Source organism: Tyto alba, unplaced genomic scaffold (genome assembly GCF_018691265.1).
Source record: "Tyto alba isolate M040663 unplaced genomic scaffold, T.alba_DEE_v4.0 Super-Scaffold_27, whole genome shotgun sequence".
Taxonomy (NCBI): Eukaryota; Metazoa; Chordata; class Aves; order Strigiformes; family Tytonidae; genus Tyto; species Tyto alba.
This window is the reverse complement of record NW_024881301.1, coordinates 3,954,738-3,972,162: the sequence shown is the minus strand read 5'-3', so window position 1 is coordinate 3,972,162 and position 17,425 is coordinate 3,954,738. Positions and strand designations below refer to the sequence as shown.

The 17,425-nt window shown below is 41.9% G+C and overlaps 1 protein-coding gene across 3 annotated transcripts in view; it reads right to left on the bottom strand.

Moving 5' to 3' along the window:
• Window positions 1–17,425, bottom strand: part of GAREM1 (GRB2 associated regulator of MAPK1 subtype 1) — a 103,580-nt gene that overhangs the window by 69,059 nt on the left and 17,096 nt on the right. Inside the window, exon 2 of one of the 3 annotated variants that reach the window (XM_042798094.1) lies at window positions 10,414–10,554. The exons of 1 other annotated variant lie outside the window; for it this stretch is intronic. In XM_042798094.1, coding sequence (XP_042654028.1) covers window positions 10,414–10,554 — 141 coding nt within the window. Of the gene's footprint in view, window positions 1–10,413; window positions 10,555–17,425 lie in introns of those variants that run through there. One more of the 3 variants, XM_042798096.1, reaches the window with a different exon arrangement.

The window sequence follows — 17,425 nt, the reverse complement described above, 5'->3', positions numbered from 1 at the left end:
TCATGACAAAACTGGGACCTTTCACATGATGAGCTGGTCCACACACACACTGAAAGAGGGGTCAGGTGAGCACCATGAAACAAGGCAACAAGGAACAGACACAGCCAGCTGTAATTATTTCAGCCACCCAAATGCAGCCAGCCAGCCTTGGCTGGCTATTCCCAGTCTACTGCAATACAGAATTCATGTGAGATGAACCGGAAAAGGTTGAACTGGCAACAAATAGTTGAAGAGTGTGCTGTGAAGGTGACTCCCTCAAAAAACATAACCTTCTTAGCATTTAGATTTAAAAGGTCTTTCTTACTCTACATAGGCTATCAACCATCCAAGATGACAGCAGCATGTTAGAATTGCAGATTTTGTGACAGGTGGCTCGCTAGCCAGGTGCTCCTACTTTGAGGGCACTCATGAAAGCCCCCATATAGTACATGCATGTACATGACATTTCCCTCCTCGTCCCTGCTCTGCCCGCCTCTGGGATCGAATTTTGCACCCTGGTTCAAAGGAGTTGTGTCTCACCTGAAGTAAAGGCAATGAGCAGAAGAAATGGAACTTCATGTCTCTGCATAAAACTATGAGGAAAATGAATTAAGTACAGGCTTCAGTTTCCCTCTAATGCTTAGGTCCTTCAGAATGAGAGTTAAATACCCATGTTTCTCCTATCCAGTTAATAATGGTCACCTTTGCTATTAGTGTTAATAGCTTCCCCGCCCCACTCCACACTGAAACAAGTCAATCTGCCAACTGAGAACAGAAAGTCTCTGCACAACAGCTCACGACAGAGAAAAAAACACCAGTTTTTCCACTCCTCGAAGTTTCAGATTTACAGAAGTGCCTTTCCCTGACACAGCAGAATTACTGTCTTGGATCACAGGCTAAATTAAACACACAAATTACATTCTCCCTATAAACAGAGTTATACATGGCTTAAATAGCATGGTTTTATTTTCCTATTGGCACCAATTTGTACAGTAGTTCGGTCGAAGCTTAAGACATCTGTGATGTCAGTTGCTTTAATAGGCAGCGCTGACGTGACCAGCTCTCGTTCCCAGACGTGAAGTGTGCTGGTTTCCATGGGGAGGATGCTGACTGAAGAATTCCTACCGCACTTCCTATCAGTTGTTTTGAGCAGCAAACACTGGCTCCAGGGAAAAAAAAAAGTCTGTTTGGGTGTCCAAAAATTCACAAGATGACGTCATCCTGTGTGACAGATTTCTCTGCAGCTCCCTCCCCAAACACACGACCTATCAAAAGCCCTGCTCTACATTCCTGCCAGCTGGGTTCTGTACTTACAGAAGGGAAAGACTCATAATTTTTGCCTTACTTCTTTGCCATGTTAACTCAGTTGTAACAGTTTCCCCTCCAGCCCCAAGAAGCAAAAGGGGATGGTCAGTCTGAAAGAGATTTCTTAGACTAATCATAGGAAGCTCATGGCAATTTCTTCCCTCCGAAATTCCCATGCAGGTTTAGACCATGTAACAAATCAGAAAATCAGCAAAGGAAAAAGAGGGGACGAACTTGAGATGAAGTGAAACCAAAGCCAGAAGAGACAGCCTGATGAAGCTGAAAAAAAAAGAAGTATGTAGTAAACCATAGCCAAATCCCCTAAGCATTAAGGACTGTACTTCTCTGCAAAAGTCTTTAACTGCTACTAGGATGCACTACTATCCAGCGAAGAGTCATGGGACAGTTGCACTGGTGACTCCATCATTCTTTGTAAAAATTTTACAGCAGAGACATGTGCTTGCCTTCTGCACCTGCCACTCTGTTCATATGAAAACACAAACCTTAACTTCAAGGAGAGTCAAGTGATTAATAAGAGGCATCATTATCCATACAAACTTTCAACTCAAAGCATACCACATCTCAGCTCAAACAGATTTTATAAAAATTCTTCCTTAAGGTTTGCACAGAAGGGAAAGCATATTTTTTTTACTGATTAAACAGTGACCATGCCCTTCTTATTGTCTTCTCCCATCAAGGGTCAACTTCAAGGCCAGATGGGTGGCATTAAAACTGTAAAATTCCTACTTTAGGAAAACAGGTGTGAAGTTCCAGACTTGCAATGACAGACTACAGGCTAACAGACCCTCTTTGAGCTCCTAACTACCCTTAAAGTTTTTCAGCTGTATGGTTTTCTACATGCCTGAACATCTACTTCAGGATGGGAAGGGGTGAAGCAGCTTCACACTTTATTCATGCCTTGCTCATTGCCTAGAAACAGGCAGGTCATCCCTACCCCAACCTTGCTGGCAGGAGCTTACCAGCTGGGTAGGCTGTAAGCCTACCTAGGTGTTCATGTATTTAACTCCACCCTTTTAAATCCTTAAGCTGTACTTCATGAAAGAGGAGGACAGCTTCCTCTTGGGAACCCAGGAGCCACATTCCCAGTTTCCTTGTAGTTAGTACTTAGGGCAGCCTCAAGTAGTTGGAAATGTGGGATCAGACCGGAACCTCAAGTGCAGCCCTGTATACTCCTCAAATTCCCAACGGGGATCAGCCTTTTCCTCTCAGCTTCCTGGTGGTTAAGTTAGATAGCTTTTAAGACCCTTCTCCCAAGCACTTAAGTCTTTATAGCATCATGAAAATGAGCCCAGCACCCCACTGTACCAGCCAAGAGCTAAGGCAAAGTAATTCAAGCAATGCCAAGCAAATCCGGTGTGATTTAGCCCATCTCCCAGTCTTCTGGGAACCAGCTGCCTGGCTGCTATTCCACCCTTCCCTCAATTGCAATCTCTCAAAAAGTCATCCTCCCCTGTTAATTTCTTTTGTACAGGCCTCTAGAGTTCTTTACTAATTGATGCAACTCCGATCAGCTTCTTTGCTGCCCAGACAGATCTGAAACAAGCAAACAAAATAAAAAAGCCCACCTTGCCATGAATGCATATAAGGTCACAGCTGAATTTCAGCACATCGCAAGTTTGCAGACTTCGAGTAACAGCCAGGAAGAGTGGAAGTCTGAGAGGAACGTGTGATACTTCAAATCATGAGTTGTAAAAGCTGCAAGTTTTCCCTCTCTCCTCCTACTCCTTTTCCCTTCTCACAAATAAAACCCAGAAGTTCAATGCTGTGGCAAATCTTAGGGTTTTTTTTAAACAAGGGTAACATTATACTTGTGCTGCAGTCAAAGTAGAGGAGAGCAAGACAGCTGTATCTAAAAAGCATACACCTCCTTCCACCTAGTACCTCACTGAGATAGTATTGAAAAATACCACTATCATCACAAGATTTTGTTTCATTAAAGCAACAAACAAATCCCATGAAACCAAACAAAGTTTATAGTACAAACTGGTGTCTCCAAACCACAAACTCTTATTCCAGGCTGGAAAGCAAGTCAGATAATGAAGGTATTTTTCCTACCATGAACCTCTGGGATGTAATCAGACTCTCCATTACTTGGAATAATACTACCCTATGAACTAACCCTACTGTTCTCACTACATCAAAGAACAGCAGCCTTTGAGAGCTGCAGACTCCACAGCAGTTTCAGACATTTCAGATGGGCCAGGCAGCAAAACTGGAAGGTGGATGGGAACTAAAACAGTGTTGAATGGGATTTCACCAGAAGGCTGAATACAAACTTTGATATTTTCAGCCACCAAACTGAACATCAAGCAAATTCTACGAATTCTGTAGGTGACTCCAGAAATCTTTCATAGATAGAAGTTTGTATATATACGAAGACAGAAGCAGTCTCACAGTCCACCGATTTTAATTTATGAGGATAGTAACTTTAAGAAAACTAGACATTGCAAAAACATCTGGCTGACTCAAGAGGGATAAAGTTGAGAGTGAAAGATTCTCAGCAGTTCAACCTGATGAAGAATTGCACACTGCCATTTCACTAGGAGCTAAATGTGAACCAGCTCTCCACACCAAAAAGGTATTTCTCATCCATAGCAAACTACTCAGTCAAAAAATCAAGTGAAAAATCAAGAAAAGTGAAATAACGAACAGATAGGACCATGGGGAAATCTGACAGCAACTAAACTTATTGAAGGGGGTGGGGGAGTGAAAAATTAAGAATACAGAATTTGCTCATGTATGGAAGAACAGTTCATCCATTATTTCAAGGTGACAAGTTTGGAAAATCCAGGAATATGAAGACAGTTTCCAGGCCACAAAGCTGTGATTGCCTAGAATAGAAAAACTCAGTCTTTGGTGGGGAAAAAGGAGGCAGTAATTAAACAAGTAGATAAATATATTTTAAGACATAATCATTTCCCTGACAGAAAAGCATGGAATGATGCTACAAGGGCCATTACGAGTGCTTCAGACATTACTGATCTCAGACTTACGGCTGAAGACGCACGCACTGCTCACGAAAACGAATGCCCTCTTGCTCTGCTGTACAATCAGACTTTAAAACGAATTCTGAATAGACTTTCTTCTATTTGTTTATGGGGAGAAAAGGGTTGCAATTCTCAGGAAACTTCACAGAGTCAAGTATTCAGAGCTGCAGAAATCATACATCTCTCTTAAAAGCATGAAGACTATATGCTGGTGGCAATGCTTTTATTAGCAGTACCTGTGAAGAAAAGTTTTCAAACCTCTGACTGCTTTTCATATCATACAACTTTTTTCAAGAAAAAGTAACAAAACAAAACTTGGGTAGTGGGGGATTAAATGTGCGGGTTGTTTTTTGTTGTTGTTGTTGTTTTCTTGAGGACATACATTCATTAATCATCTACCAGCTCACAGACACATGGCAGCCTGCCTCTCTCAGAAGCACTGCATTTGGGCCCTGTTCTCCAGAACTCATATGCAGACATACAGCACAAAAGCCCCAGGAGAACTACGTAATAGTTGGGTGCCAGGTTAAGTTCAAAGCAAAACACAAATTAAAATGCAAAACGCATTTCGTATCAGGGAGTGGTGTACCTGTTGGCTGGAAAGGACTCACCTAAGTAAGCTCCCTACTCCAGAGCAGTGTCCCTCCCTGTCTTACATCTCACCCACCTCTTTGAACTTAAAAATTACCCCATCAGAGCTGCACTGCTCCACTTACACAGAAGAACAGGCATAGCCCTCCCTGACACCACCCGCTGTTCCCAGGGAGGCAGAGCCCCAGACAAAGGGCTCTTTGTTCAACACCACCTTCCTTGACCAGCAGACGGGATGAAATGGCACTTGAGGGAGAGAAGAGTCTAAAGCGAAGGTAAGACAAGGCAGCACCCCCTTTGCCCCCAAAGTAACACAATTTGGCAGTAGATACCATAAAGACGTCAAACAAAGGGTGTTTGCCAGTTCAAAGTTTGCTCTTCTCTCCAGGGCCACAAAGAGAGCCGCACAGCATACTCACACAAGACCCAACATACTCTAAACATCTAAGAGTGCTCAGTATCATCAAAGTAAAAATCCAAGTTTTTCCAGATCTTGGATGCATCAGGTTGAGGGTGGGTACTGAGCAACAGCAGCTGCTGTCACCGTCTCCAGACAACCAGGAGATGCCCAACTCACACCACGCCTCAGCGCTCTCCTCCCTCAGTGTCCAAGGTCTGACGACCCCAGGGCGGGCAGCAGTAGGCCTGCTGGGATTGCAAAATTGCATCTCAGAGGCAGGCATGCCTTTGGACATGAGACAGAGAAACTTCTGCAGCTGCATGTTGCAAAACCTCAGGGAGCTCTCCTGCTTCACCACTGCAAAGGCAAGTTTATTCTTGAGAAGACCTGCAGAAAGCATCTTCCTCCGTGTTAGCAGGATGCAACGAGTAACAGGCCCATCAGGCACTGCTCCATGATTAACAAATCAAACCAGTAGAAACAGGTTTCAGTAGGACGTTTGTGGTACATCAGTTCTAACACCAGAGAAGGGACTTCTGACTCATTCCCACCCAGCACCCCACCTGGGGAAGGCTCATACGACAAGGTTTTATATTTCCTCATTTAAAAGACATTATGAAAGCTATCAGCACACTTGGGCAAGCGACCAGACAGGGCACCAGTGATTACTCTGTATTAGCAATTGCACACCTTCACTATGTGGTGGGGAGGTGTGAGTTCACGGGAAGAGTATTTCCACCACCCCGGATGTGTTACAGGATGGCACACCCTGGAATAGGGTGTTACTTTCTAATGTCTTCGCAAAACTATTTTATTTCTTAGTTGTCTCCTATGAGAACACAGATGGTATCGCTGACACAAGAGGTATTATTGTCAAACTCTGGACAAAGCTAAGTAGAAGCTTAAAGAAAAGGTAGGTGTTTGGTTGTTTTTTTTTTTTTTTTTTTTTTTTTTTTAAACACCATCTCAAAGGAACAGCTTTGGTCTCAGAATGGAAAAAACCCTCAAACGGACAGGACAGCAAATGAACCATCAGTTGCAACAACAGAGATAAGGCCCTGAAAAACAACAGTGAAGGTCCTGTTATGATTTGATTAAACGTGGGAGTGAGTATCTGGGGCAAAACAACCTAGAAGCTGCCAACCGACCCCAAAGTACTTTTTCTTTCACTGCATACACTCACCAATACTAGCACAGCCTTTGAAAGAAAAGTCTATGCTGTGTGAGAGAGGGTACACACACACACGGGTCACTCCACAGCCCTCTGCTGCTGTTCCCATACAGCAAGTTTTAAGCAACCACATCCAACTCCATCAACTTTCAAATCAGTAATTTGCACACATAAGGAACCGTGGCCACATAGCGCAGGCATTTACAGCAGATTGAACCTGGGTCTTTCAGAGTCAGAGCAGAAGACCTCTGCAGCTCGAGCTGATGAATCCTCAAAAATGCTTGTGATGGTTTTGAGCTATATAGCCCTGGAAGGTAACACAAGAAGGGTCAGACAGCACCTGAGTGCCACAGTTTTCAAATCCCCAGGCAGTGTCTTCAATGACTTTCAGACTCCCAGTTACCACAGAGTATGTTTGAGAAGTGGTCGTCAGCACCCCTGGGACACATCTTCCCACGCAGGTACCTCTGCAGAGGAATGAGAGGTGTTCCTCTTGACGAGCAGCAGCACAGTGAAGTCTAATTCTGCAAGATATCAGCATGCCCTGTATCTTCCAAATTCAGATCATAAACCACTACTTGCCAGAAGCTACTAAGGGAGACGTTTATCAGGGTAAGGATTACAGTGCTGCCTGAGCCAAAACTAGCAGTAACGTTTGACACCAGCTGGAGGGTATGGATGATACACACTCGCTTTTAGAATAGCAATTTAGTACTAAGGACATCATAGTACCAAGAACAATATCAAACTAGTTCAGAAAGAAATCTGGTAAGTATCCCGTAAGTATCAAGTGTGAATTGTGTACCTGAAGAAAGCAAAGGACACCAAAGCAATGTCCATCTGTTGTGATGGTTTACCTTGGACTCTCGTGAAGTCCACTCTCTCACACCAAGACAGGGCACTATCAGGACAGTAATTTTGATCTGTTCTCCAGATCCATATGCACATGAAGACTTCTTTTGTTTTAGGAGCCAGAAACACATTAGCCATTTGGTTTTAATTACATGAAAATTGAACTTGCTGCTACATTAACTTTAAAGAGAAGCAGACTGGAAAGATCATTCAAGAGAGAATGGTTAGACTAACAGCTGTCATATACGACTGTTCTTTGACAGCAACAGCAAAAATTAACCATGTCAGCCATCCTCAACAGAAACAACCAGGGTAGCAGTTTCCCAGTAGGGAAAGGACCATCAGCAAGACTGCAGAACTCAGGTTCTGTTAATGAGATTTCACTTAAATGTAAAATACAGCATTTTCCTTCTTTAATAAGGCTTTATTGTATTTACGTTTAATAAGTGTATCAAAACCTGATTTAGCAAGTAGCAAAATAAGATTTACTTTATACTCGTATTTATATATGTGAGTGATGACTGTGGTACTTAAGGCTATAATCTCAGGAGAATAACAGTTTCAATTTCTCTTCCTGCTCAACTGTTGCAACCAAAATCATGCTGCAATTTGCTACGTTAAAATTCCGCTAGGGGTTAAAAGAAAGGAAGAAGTTATTCCATTAAAGCCAAAACAAACCTGGAAAGTCATTTTAATGAACCCTTACGTTCCATCTGTAAGGGTCATTCTGGTAGGCAGTACATCTTACTTGACAGAAGTTTAAAGTTAAAGCATGCAAAAAGTCAGTTCTATAATCCAACAGTTTTAGAACGAAACAGCTTACAAATATTTGCCTATGAGGACATAAACTCCCTCCTCTAAAACCAAAACCTAATGGCTGAGCCCCATGTAAACATTCTGCCAACTGTTTCAGTTGTGCTTTCTGCAAAGATGGAAAGCTCTCACGTGCAAATGGAGGGCTGTGCCAGCCAGCTTGCACAGCAAACGGCTCCCTGATGGCACTCCCTTTCAGCAGCCGCACGTCCCCCTCGGAAGGGTAGCCGATGTTCTGGAGCTGTCCCACCCCCCAGCCTTCCCCCAGCTTGCTGCAGGGCGAGCAGCACAACTGTGTCAGGTTGGCAGCGCCCAGCCCAGCAAGTCGTCTTAGGCAGCTGCATTAAACTTCACCTCTTCGTTGCAGGGTTCTGGATCCCAAAAGCAGTAAACGCGAGGCACAATGCAGCACTGAAACAGCGCTCAGTGTTAGCTTATAGATCTCTGTATGGTACTCCACATCAGCATAAATTAATCTTTAGGGTACGGAAGACGTCTCTAACCGCATTTAGATGTTAGCACCCAAGCACCAGATTCCAGCACTTTGCTAACTAAACCTTCAAGCGCTCAGGCTCACCTCTCCCTCCTCGTAGGCAAGCCCGCGAGACGTGCTCTGGTGCTGCAAGTTAGCACTGACCATTTTTCTGAAGTTCCTTTGGCAGCATCTGAGCCCATCACATATTCAAGTAAGTGCCCTCACTACATGGCAGTTTCTGAACTTTCATGTATTTTCATCTCATTAATGAGGTGTTTATGGCAGAGAACTTTAGGGAGATTGACAGCAAAAGGTGTTCTGCCAACTAAATGCATGCTCTTTTCCTTCATTAACACAAGCCAGGAAGAAAAGCACATTGATAACTTTGCAGTATCTTAGGGGGCAGGTTTCAACTTTTCTGATATCTATGTAAATTTAAGTTATGAATGAATGAAAGTACAAAGAATCAGGAAACCAAGCTTAGCAAACCTTTGTTAATTTCTTTAAAAGTTAAGAACCAAGCTTTAGTAAACCCCTTAAGATTCAATCTTCTTTCATGCCAATAACCATTTTATTTTCTGTTCTCCTTCTTCCAGGAATCACAGTGAGGACTAAAATGCAGCATTCAGTCTGAAGGAAGCGAAGTGGTTATCTGGCCACAGCACTGAAGCTTATGCAGCCAGGAGGTGTAAAAATTAAAAACAAGTCGATGTTACTAAGCACAAGCACTAGAAACTGTTTATACTAAGAAAGTTAAATTCAGAGAGTTTTAAAGTCACTTACAATATGACACTATATGCCATATATAAGTGGCATAATGTAAGACCAAAGCTTTTAAATGCTTCTTAAAAAAATTAACCTTCCAGAAGCGAACTCCAAGGAGAAACAGTACCTAAGGCAGCAACTGGTGTAAGTTTCATCACTGAAACAGGCTGCATCACTGCAGTTGCAGCACTGGTGCGACTGAAACAAAACATTTCAGTCACCTCTTGTACAACTCAGCACACCCTCACTGCATCAACACTTTAAAGGAGACTATACGAAAGCTGAGTAGATTAATCAATTGACAATTGGCTATACAGAACACCTAGTAAAACACTAAGCCCACACTTCTGCTTTGTAGCCATGGCTCTTCGAGTTCACACTTTTCAGCTTTTTAAATTTTTGTATCTACTGCAGTAAGATAAGGACTTCCCACTCATACAGTATTGTTCTATTCAGTTTGTGAACAAGGACATTTAGCAGTAAGAAACACTATTAAAAATAATTTCTTAGGAAAGTAAAAATAATTTGAAGTTGTAAAATAAATATGGATTAGTTGCATCATATATACTTGGAACAACAGTATTACTGCATTATCCCAAAAGGCAGAGTGACAAGGAACTACTGAGGAGCATTAGTGTAAAACTGCAGTACTATTACAAAGGGTCCCTGGCTTTCAACACGGAAATATTAAAAAAAATCCCTGCAGCTTGAGTATACAATGCAACGTAAAACCCATTCCATCTTTGACTGAACATTTCAAGGCATTTTCAAACTTTCACACTTTTGTCACCACAGAGATGAGAAGTGCTGGCAATTCATTATACTCAAATTGAAACCAATTCTATGTAGCTACATCTTCGGTCAGTGTGCTTCCCAATGAAATACGTCTATTTAGTATCCCTGCAAGTATCTCTTGCAGTCTGTAACATTACTAAAAAGTTAAGTCACAGACAGGGGCATCAGAGGCCTAGCTTCACTCTGTCAAAGTGATCAGTGCAAGTGATAGGCAATTCATTCTCTTTGAATTGGTATTTGAGGTCAACAATAGCTTTACCTGCATAATGTACAGGGATTTCTATCTTTGGCCCTATGACGTAGTGACCCTCTTCCAGACTGTGAGCTGTAATTGTTGTCCACTGCCGACATGAATGAATCAGAAGATAATCGCTCTCCCGAAGGCCTTCTACAGTTTCTCCTGCAAAACAGATGTAGGTTCTTTTAAAAAAAATAATCACACTTAATGCACGAATTAGGAAAATTTCACAACAAGCATTTTGTTCTTATTGCTGTTTATTTAAAAATCCAATTAAGTAAATTTCAGTTCTACACAGTATTCATTTTTGCAACATAAGCACTTTACCTTACAGAAAACAAACATAAAGCAAAACAACTCAGTGCAAGAATACAATACCACAGAGGTGTAATCCAGATTACTTGGCAGTGGATATGGAGTTCCTTTTTCAGCTTTTTGCATAAACAGACTTTTCATATCTCTATTTATGTCTGCCTATCTCAATATGAATACTTGAGAGCTCTCAATTTTTAAATAAAGGCAAAAAAAGTACATACTCTTATGTTGAAAGATCAGCATCATGCTAACCTACAGCCACCTGAAGTCAAATCTTGTTTACCACAATGAAGTAATTGGGTATTATGCTTGCAGACACAGAGATTTCAGCTTTGTCATTCTATCCCTTTGCAAGTTACTGCTTAATTGGCCATTTCTGTCTGTAAACTTAATCCTGACACTTAATGAGGAGAAAAAATATAAATAAAATTTAACACACACCGAAGACCACTCTCAGAGATAAATTCAACCAGAAGCCCCTCCAGATGTCCAGATCATCTTCGTAACGCCTTCTCTCTATTCTACTCTGGTGTCTGACAAATCCATCCCAAACACAGCCAGAGATCCATCTCTCCTTTCTTCCCCTTTTTCTACCAAATCCTCAGCATTTCTGCCGAGTACTCTCCCCTCCTCCACTGGCTGCAGTGCCTGATCAGGACTAGAGTGCTTTGCTTGGCTTTCCAGCAATTGCAAGAGCCACATTAGACAGACTACTCCAAGACCCAGCTATGCACCTTGAGCATAATATATGAACAAAATTTCAGAGTGTGAGGCATATCATGGCAGACTGCTCTTAACATACCTGCAATCCTGCTCAGTATGCTTCTGCATCAAACACACAGGAAACAGCCTTTCTCAAGGTGTCTTTAAAACAACCACGTGAACTTTCAGGAACACTTAATAGACACTAAACATGGGCCAAGAATAATGAAGCTTTAAATTTAATTTTCCTTCTCTCCCACCAGCCCTCTGCAGTAAAAGCCAAAAATAAAACAAACAGTTTAGCCCTGGAATCAAGTTTGGACAAAACCCATCCCCTTCAGCTACTACAACAAACTGCACTTTCTCTTCACTGTCCTCTGATATTCTTAAAACTCAGTGGAAGAATGAGACTTTCCTCAGCCTGGGGCAGCAGACATTTCCCCTGTTCAATCTCTACAGAGAAGATACTTCCCATTGAGCTTTTTTTTTGCCCACACCAGGCAATCTTTTCCACCATAGGCAATTGCTACTACACACCCCATTCCTGCCTGATTTCATGCTCCCATTCTATCAGAAAGCACCCTCCTACACGATTCAAAACGCAGCAACTGGTATGTGTGAGAATTGTTAGATTTGAACTCAGAAGAGACCATTATGACCATCTGCTCCGACACTCTCCAGCCACAGGATTCTGCTCATTTCCTCCAGAAACTTGGATTTGGCTAAACAAGGGAGAGAACTGTCCCAAACCACAGAGTCCAAGAGATGGACTTCCCTGGGTCTGATGTCCCATGGCCTGTTAAACCTTATAAAAAGTTCCTGGTTTGCACATTTGGGGCTTTAACTTATAACTGTGGCTAAACTGCTGTTGTGGGAGCGTGGAGGGGGAACAACAGAAAAAATAAAATCAAGAGGCATACAGAACTCCTTAGTACCAGTTATTTTTTGCTCCTATGAAGGTACCTTCTTTTTCACAGCACAGAAAGCAGCTTCCAGGTAAGCAGGACATTTCGATAACTGGTTTCCAAGTGCTCCTTGGACCATGTGCCTTGGCAGCCCAGCCAGGCAGACGGGCTGCTTAACACCGGTTCCTGCTCCCTGGGAAGCACTGCCAGTCCACCCACAGTGTGCTGGGAGAAGGGACCTTGGAAACCCTAGGGAAGAGTGGCAACACTGCAATGTAGTACTGGAGAACGCTTTGGTCCCATCCATATCTCAAAGTAAATTCAGATATATTTGCTAGGAGTCATGCATTCGCTAAGTTTTACCAAACCATCTGACCTTGAGCATCAACTCTTTTCTGCTCACGGGGCAACTCCTAATACATGTAAAAATTATCTTCAGCTTGCTGCAACAGAGGTTTACAATTTTTGGGGAAAACACAATAAATAATAATAATAATAATAATAATAATAATAATAATAATAATAATAATAATAATAGGTGCTATTTGAAGTTCATGTTTCAGTTCAGAGTTACATTCATGCCTGATACAAGCCATGGCAACAAGTAATTATTCCATTCCACAACAAAATAAAACCAATAACACCTAAAGGAAGAAATAGTATTTTACTAGTTTCACTGACAGTGGTAAACAAATTTTGAAGAAAGCAGAAAGCATCTCTGGTATGCTTTTGCTCTGCCTTACAATCTGTAGGTATAATTTCAGAACATTACCTAAAGGAAGGCTGGATTCCACATCCAGGATTGCAGGGCAATAATTATAGTATGGGTCACCCTTGAAGAGTCTGAGGAAAGTATTCTCAGGAAAATAAAGACACCCATTATGACAAGGTGCTTCCAGTCATGGCTCACATGCCATGATCTGTTTAAGTGGTTACTTCACTAAAACTGGGCGGGACAGGTGAGTATAAAAAGAATTTACTCAGGCCCCAGAGTGACTAAGTAATTAAGTCTGCAGCTGGAACTAGCTGTATTTTTTTAAACAAAACCTTGAAAACCACAATTCTTGTTACACCAATTATTTGCTCCAACCAATTACATTGGAAATTAATTTCATGCTTTGTCACGGGAGATTGAGCAGAGGAGAGAAGGTAGGGCGGATGCACTGGGGAATTCACAGTCCACCCAGCAACCCCGCAAGAGGCAGCTTTGTCCTTACCAAGCCCTAATCTTTCCTAACTGTGGGTGAGCTGGGTTCCTAGGGCTGCTTTATAGGAAAAGGCTTCTTGTCACCAAAGGGCTTAATGGACTCATAAAAACACCTGGCTAATGGTGGCCTCCATCCTAGGGGAGGAGATACAAGGAAGAGTCAAGCATGACTGAGGACAAGAGAACATGGTGATACATACTCTCTTTCTTCCATTTTCTCCTAGTCAGTCTACCCCTGTAAGACTTGCTCACTGTCTTTAAAGCAGTGTCCTCCTGGAGAGGAGGATCTTCAGGCAGGAGACACCTCTGACCCTAGCTCAATGACTCAGCTCCCAGCCCAAGATGTAGCCCTTTATGCTTTTCTCAGCCAACCATACCTTGCAAAACAGCCACACATATCCAATCTGATTTTTCCCCTTTTCTCAGTAACACAAGTTATGCAAGCCTTTCATTAATCACATTTTAACTATGTGGGAGAGAACTCAGCAGTCCTCACATCTACCAACTATGCAACTTGGTTCTCACCTATTCAACATACTCCTACGCTGCTGCTTACACAAAAATCAGACGCCATGAGAAAACAGAACACAGGCCACTCATCGTTAGTAACAGTTTTGTCTCTTATGATCATATATGGATTAGCTCTATCTTCTCACCCTCTCCTCCCCACCCTACATGCCTGTAATATAATTAAACCACTACAAAGAATCTACAGGCAAACACTTGTGCTTGTTTTTTTCCCCCAAATAAAAGTCAGAGAAGCAATGAACTATCACATGCAATTCCCCACCCTTCCCCAAGTTGCCTGCTTCTTTCCAAAATATGAGTCAAGTTTATTCATAATAATGCCCAAGACTAAGAAACCCATGATTCGCTAACAGCACCTAAACCCTAAATAAAGCATCAACACCCACCTTTGCCTGACAATACAAGCCTCATACCTCTGAACTGAAAACTTAGCCAGTATGTTCCTACACAAGCTGTCCTCCTATAAGCACTCAACCACGACCAGTTTTGGGGCTATTTCGTCACGCATCACCAAAGCGGCACTGCAACAGCTATTCATGTGTTCATTGCAAATAAGATGTATTACAATTTTTTAATTGGATGATCCATTTCCATACAAATCCTAAGAATTACAAATACTGCAAAGCCCACTCTTGTTGAACAGAAATTGCAGAGGGAATGCTGACTGTGATAGGAAAACTGTTCACATGTTGATAGTTAAAAAAAAAAAAAAAATTACTTAATCAAGAGTCCCATGTTTATTAAATACCACCTACATTAAATGCCAATACTTCTTTAAGAATTCTTTCCAGTTCCAAAACTGGATCATCCACATTTGCCAAATCTTGGCTCTGTCATTGTAAACACTCAAATTTCAAATTATCAACTGTAGCAAGACTGGGAGCAGGATACCTCCATCTACAAGTTCAGAGATGAATTTCTGTTTTCACTTGCAGTTTTAAAGAACCAGGTGAGAAAACAGAGGTTAGCTACATGCAGGAACCAAGTTTATATATGGCAATGCTGCAGCACAGAAGGAATATCATTTCTTTTGTGGCAAGAATTGACATCTTTGCAGGTTGTTGCCACTGATTACTTTCTAGAGATACATGCTTTTATCTAGTTTATCATTTCACAATTTCAAAATGTCTGGGGTAAAGCCTCAAGAGTAATTAGAACTAAGGACGACTTCAGTTTTGAAGGATCTGAGCATTTCTACCTCCTCTTCGCTTTCTTACAGATCAACAATTAAAGCTTGGCCCACTACAGTCCATAAAAGAAAAATTCACACAGGTTCCACATACTCTGATTTGCTAAACACAGCAATGACTATTCAACACTAAACACTAAAGAAAAATCATGAAACAAATAAAAAAAAAAAAACCAAACCAAACCAAACCAATACCAACTTTTAAGGTTCTCCTCCTGGTATTGAGAAACTAACATTCAAGTCACTGTGAAATGTGCAGACCTACATGACTCATTCACTCACAGAAACTACACTGCTAAAAATAAGCAGTGATCTACAGGAATATAAACTATTTATAATGCCACACACTTTGTCATCTTGGCTAAGAGTTTGCATCACTACCTTAAAGAATAAGCTTTGCGTCTGGAGACATTAAAATAGTAGGTAACGGGCAATTCAGAGAAAGAGAAGTCGTCGCATGCAAGGTTGCAGCAACGTAACAGTTACCATGTGCATACGCCAGATGAACTAGATACCATCTCCTTCTGCCAGGAGGATGGTTACGGAGACATTCCTCTCGTCCTATTCATCACAGAAGACTGTAAAGTGAGCTTAATGCTGTCCCCTGCACATCAGTTCAATCATGCAGAATTTGCTCTTCCTGAAACAAAAAGGCTTACAAAAAAGAGCTAGGGGCTCATGAAAAATTTAAAATGGCTTTTGTGAAATAGCTGGTGAAGAAGATGCCTGCGAAACCCCAGGGAAAACTCATCAAGACTTTGGGCCATGTGTTTTCATTAAGCCTGAACACCATTTGCATGCAAGGTAACAGATGTCGCACAATTAAGTGCATCACCCAGCCTGCCTTGGTCAGTTAAGTAGGTGGGGAGCTTAATTATTCCACCTAATGTTCCACAATTGCATAACATATCATTACATACAAAAATCTTATCAACGTTAACATATCAGTTCAGTGGGTGCTCAGCCAGGTACCTACAAAACCGCAGAAATTATTAACTTCAACTTTATCCCCACTCGAGCTTGCACTAATATTTGGTAGGAATGAAGGGTTAATTCTTGGAACTGCAAAAAGAAGTGGCTGTCTGACCAGGTGAGCAACTCTGCTGTGAAATAACTAGGAAGAACTGTCAGCATGTGGCTAGTGTTACAAGGGAAGACCAGCAATCAAGGTTTATTTTGCAACAACTGGAAGTGAAGAGAAAGCAGAATGATTAGAAGCTGGAAAAAAAGAAGTGAGGTTCTTACTTATTTATCATGCTATCATTGTGCTGAGGAGCCTTACTTACACAGTATCTGCTTCACTGGGCATGTAGCTTCACTGGCTTTTCTCTGGCTGAGGACCAAACAAGTCATGCATTAAGATACACCTTAACATTATCCTACTGCATCATGAAAAACAAAGCACAGCCCCAGCCAGTATGAGATGAAGTTATAATCTATTGTTAAAAAAGAAAAAGAAAAAAAAAAAAAAAAAAAAAAAAAAAAGAGCATTATAGACTTCACGGCTCTGTGCAAAGAGATGTTTCAGGTCAGAGGGAGGTCACACTGCTAGCACAAATATAAATACCAGCACTGCTTTTCCACTCCAAAAGAAGGAATCTACAACACTGTACACCAGTCAACTAATAAAAGCTCTCTTGTTTTTGGAAAGGCAAACTTGTGCTTCTACATGCATTTGCTAGTGACATAGCTCCCACACTGGTAACACCTTATGATGAATTTGATTTCTTTTTCAGGTAAAAGCTGAAGCCAGGGCCTCCCTCAGCACAAAAGCTCAGGGGTCCCTCAGCTAAAAGTGGGGAGCCCAAGGCCTCACACTGGCAAGACAGCACAGCTGAAGAGCCCACGCACAGGTCAAACACCCAGCTGTGCACAGCGACCACCTGCCAACTGCGGGCACTGCGCACACCAACTTCAGCCTCTGTGGGCACCACGGGCACCTGCAGCCTTTCCAAGGTAGGCTTCGTGGTATCACCAGGTGTTAAAATCAGTCTGGGTAGCACAGCATCCTTGTGCCTTTAGAAAAAAAAAAAAAAAAAAAATATCGTAACTCAGGGCCATTCTCATCTGGGAATCTGTGTTTCCCTTCACTTACGAGCTCATCCTTTACACAGTCTTCAAACAGCTCTCAACACTTTGATTCTTGTTCAGCCAGTTGGTTGGGCTTCTGATCTCTTGAAACACAAC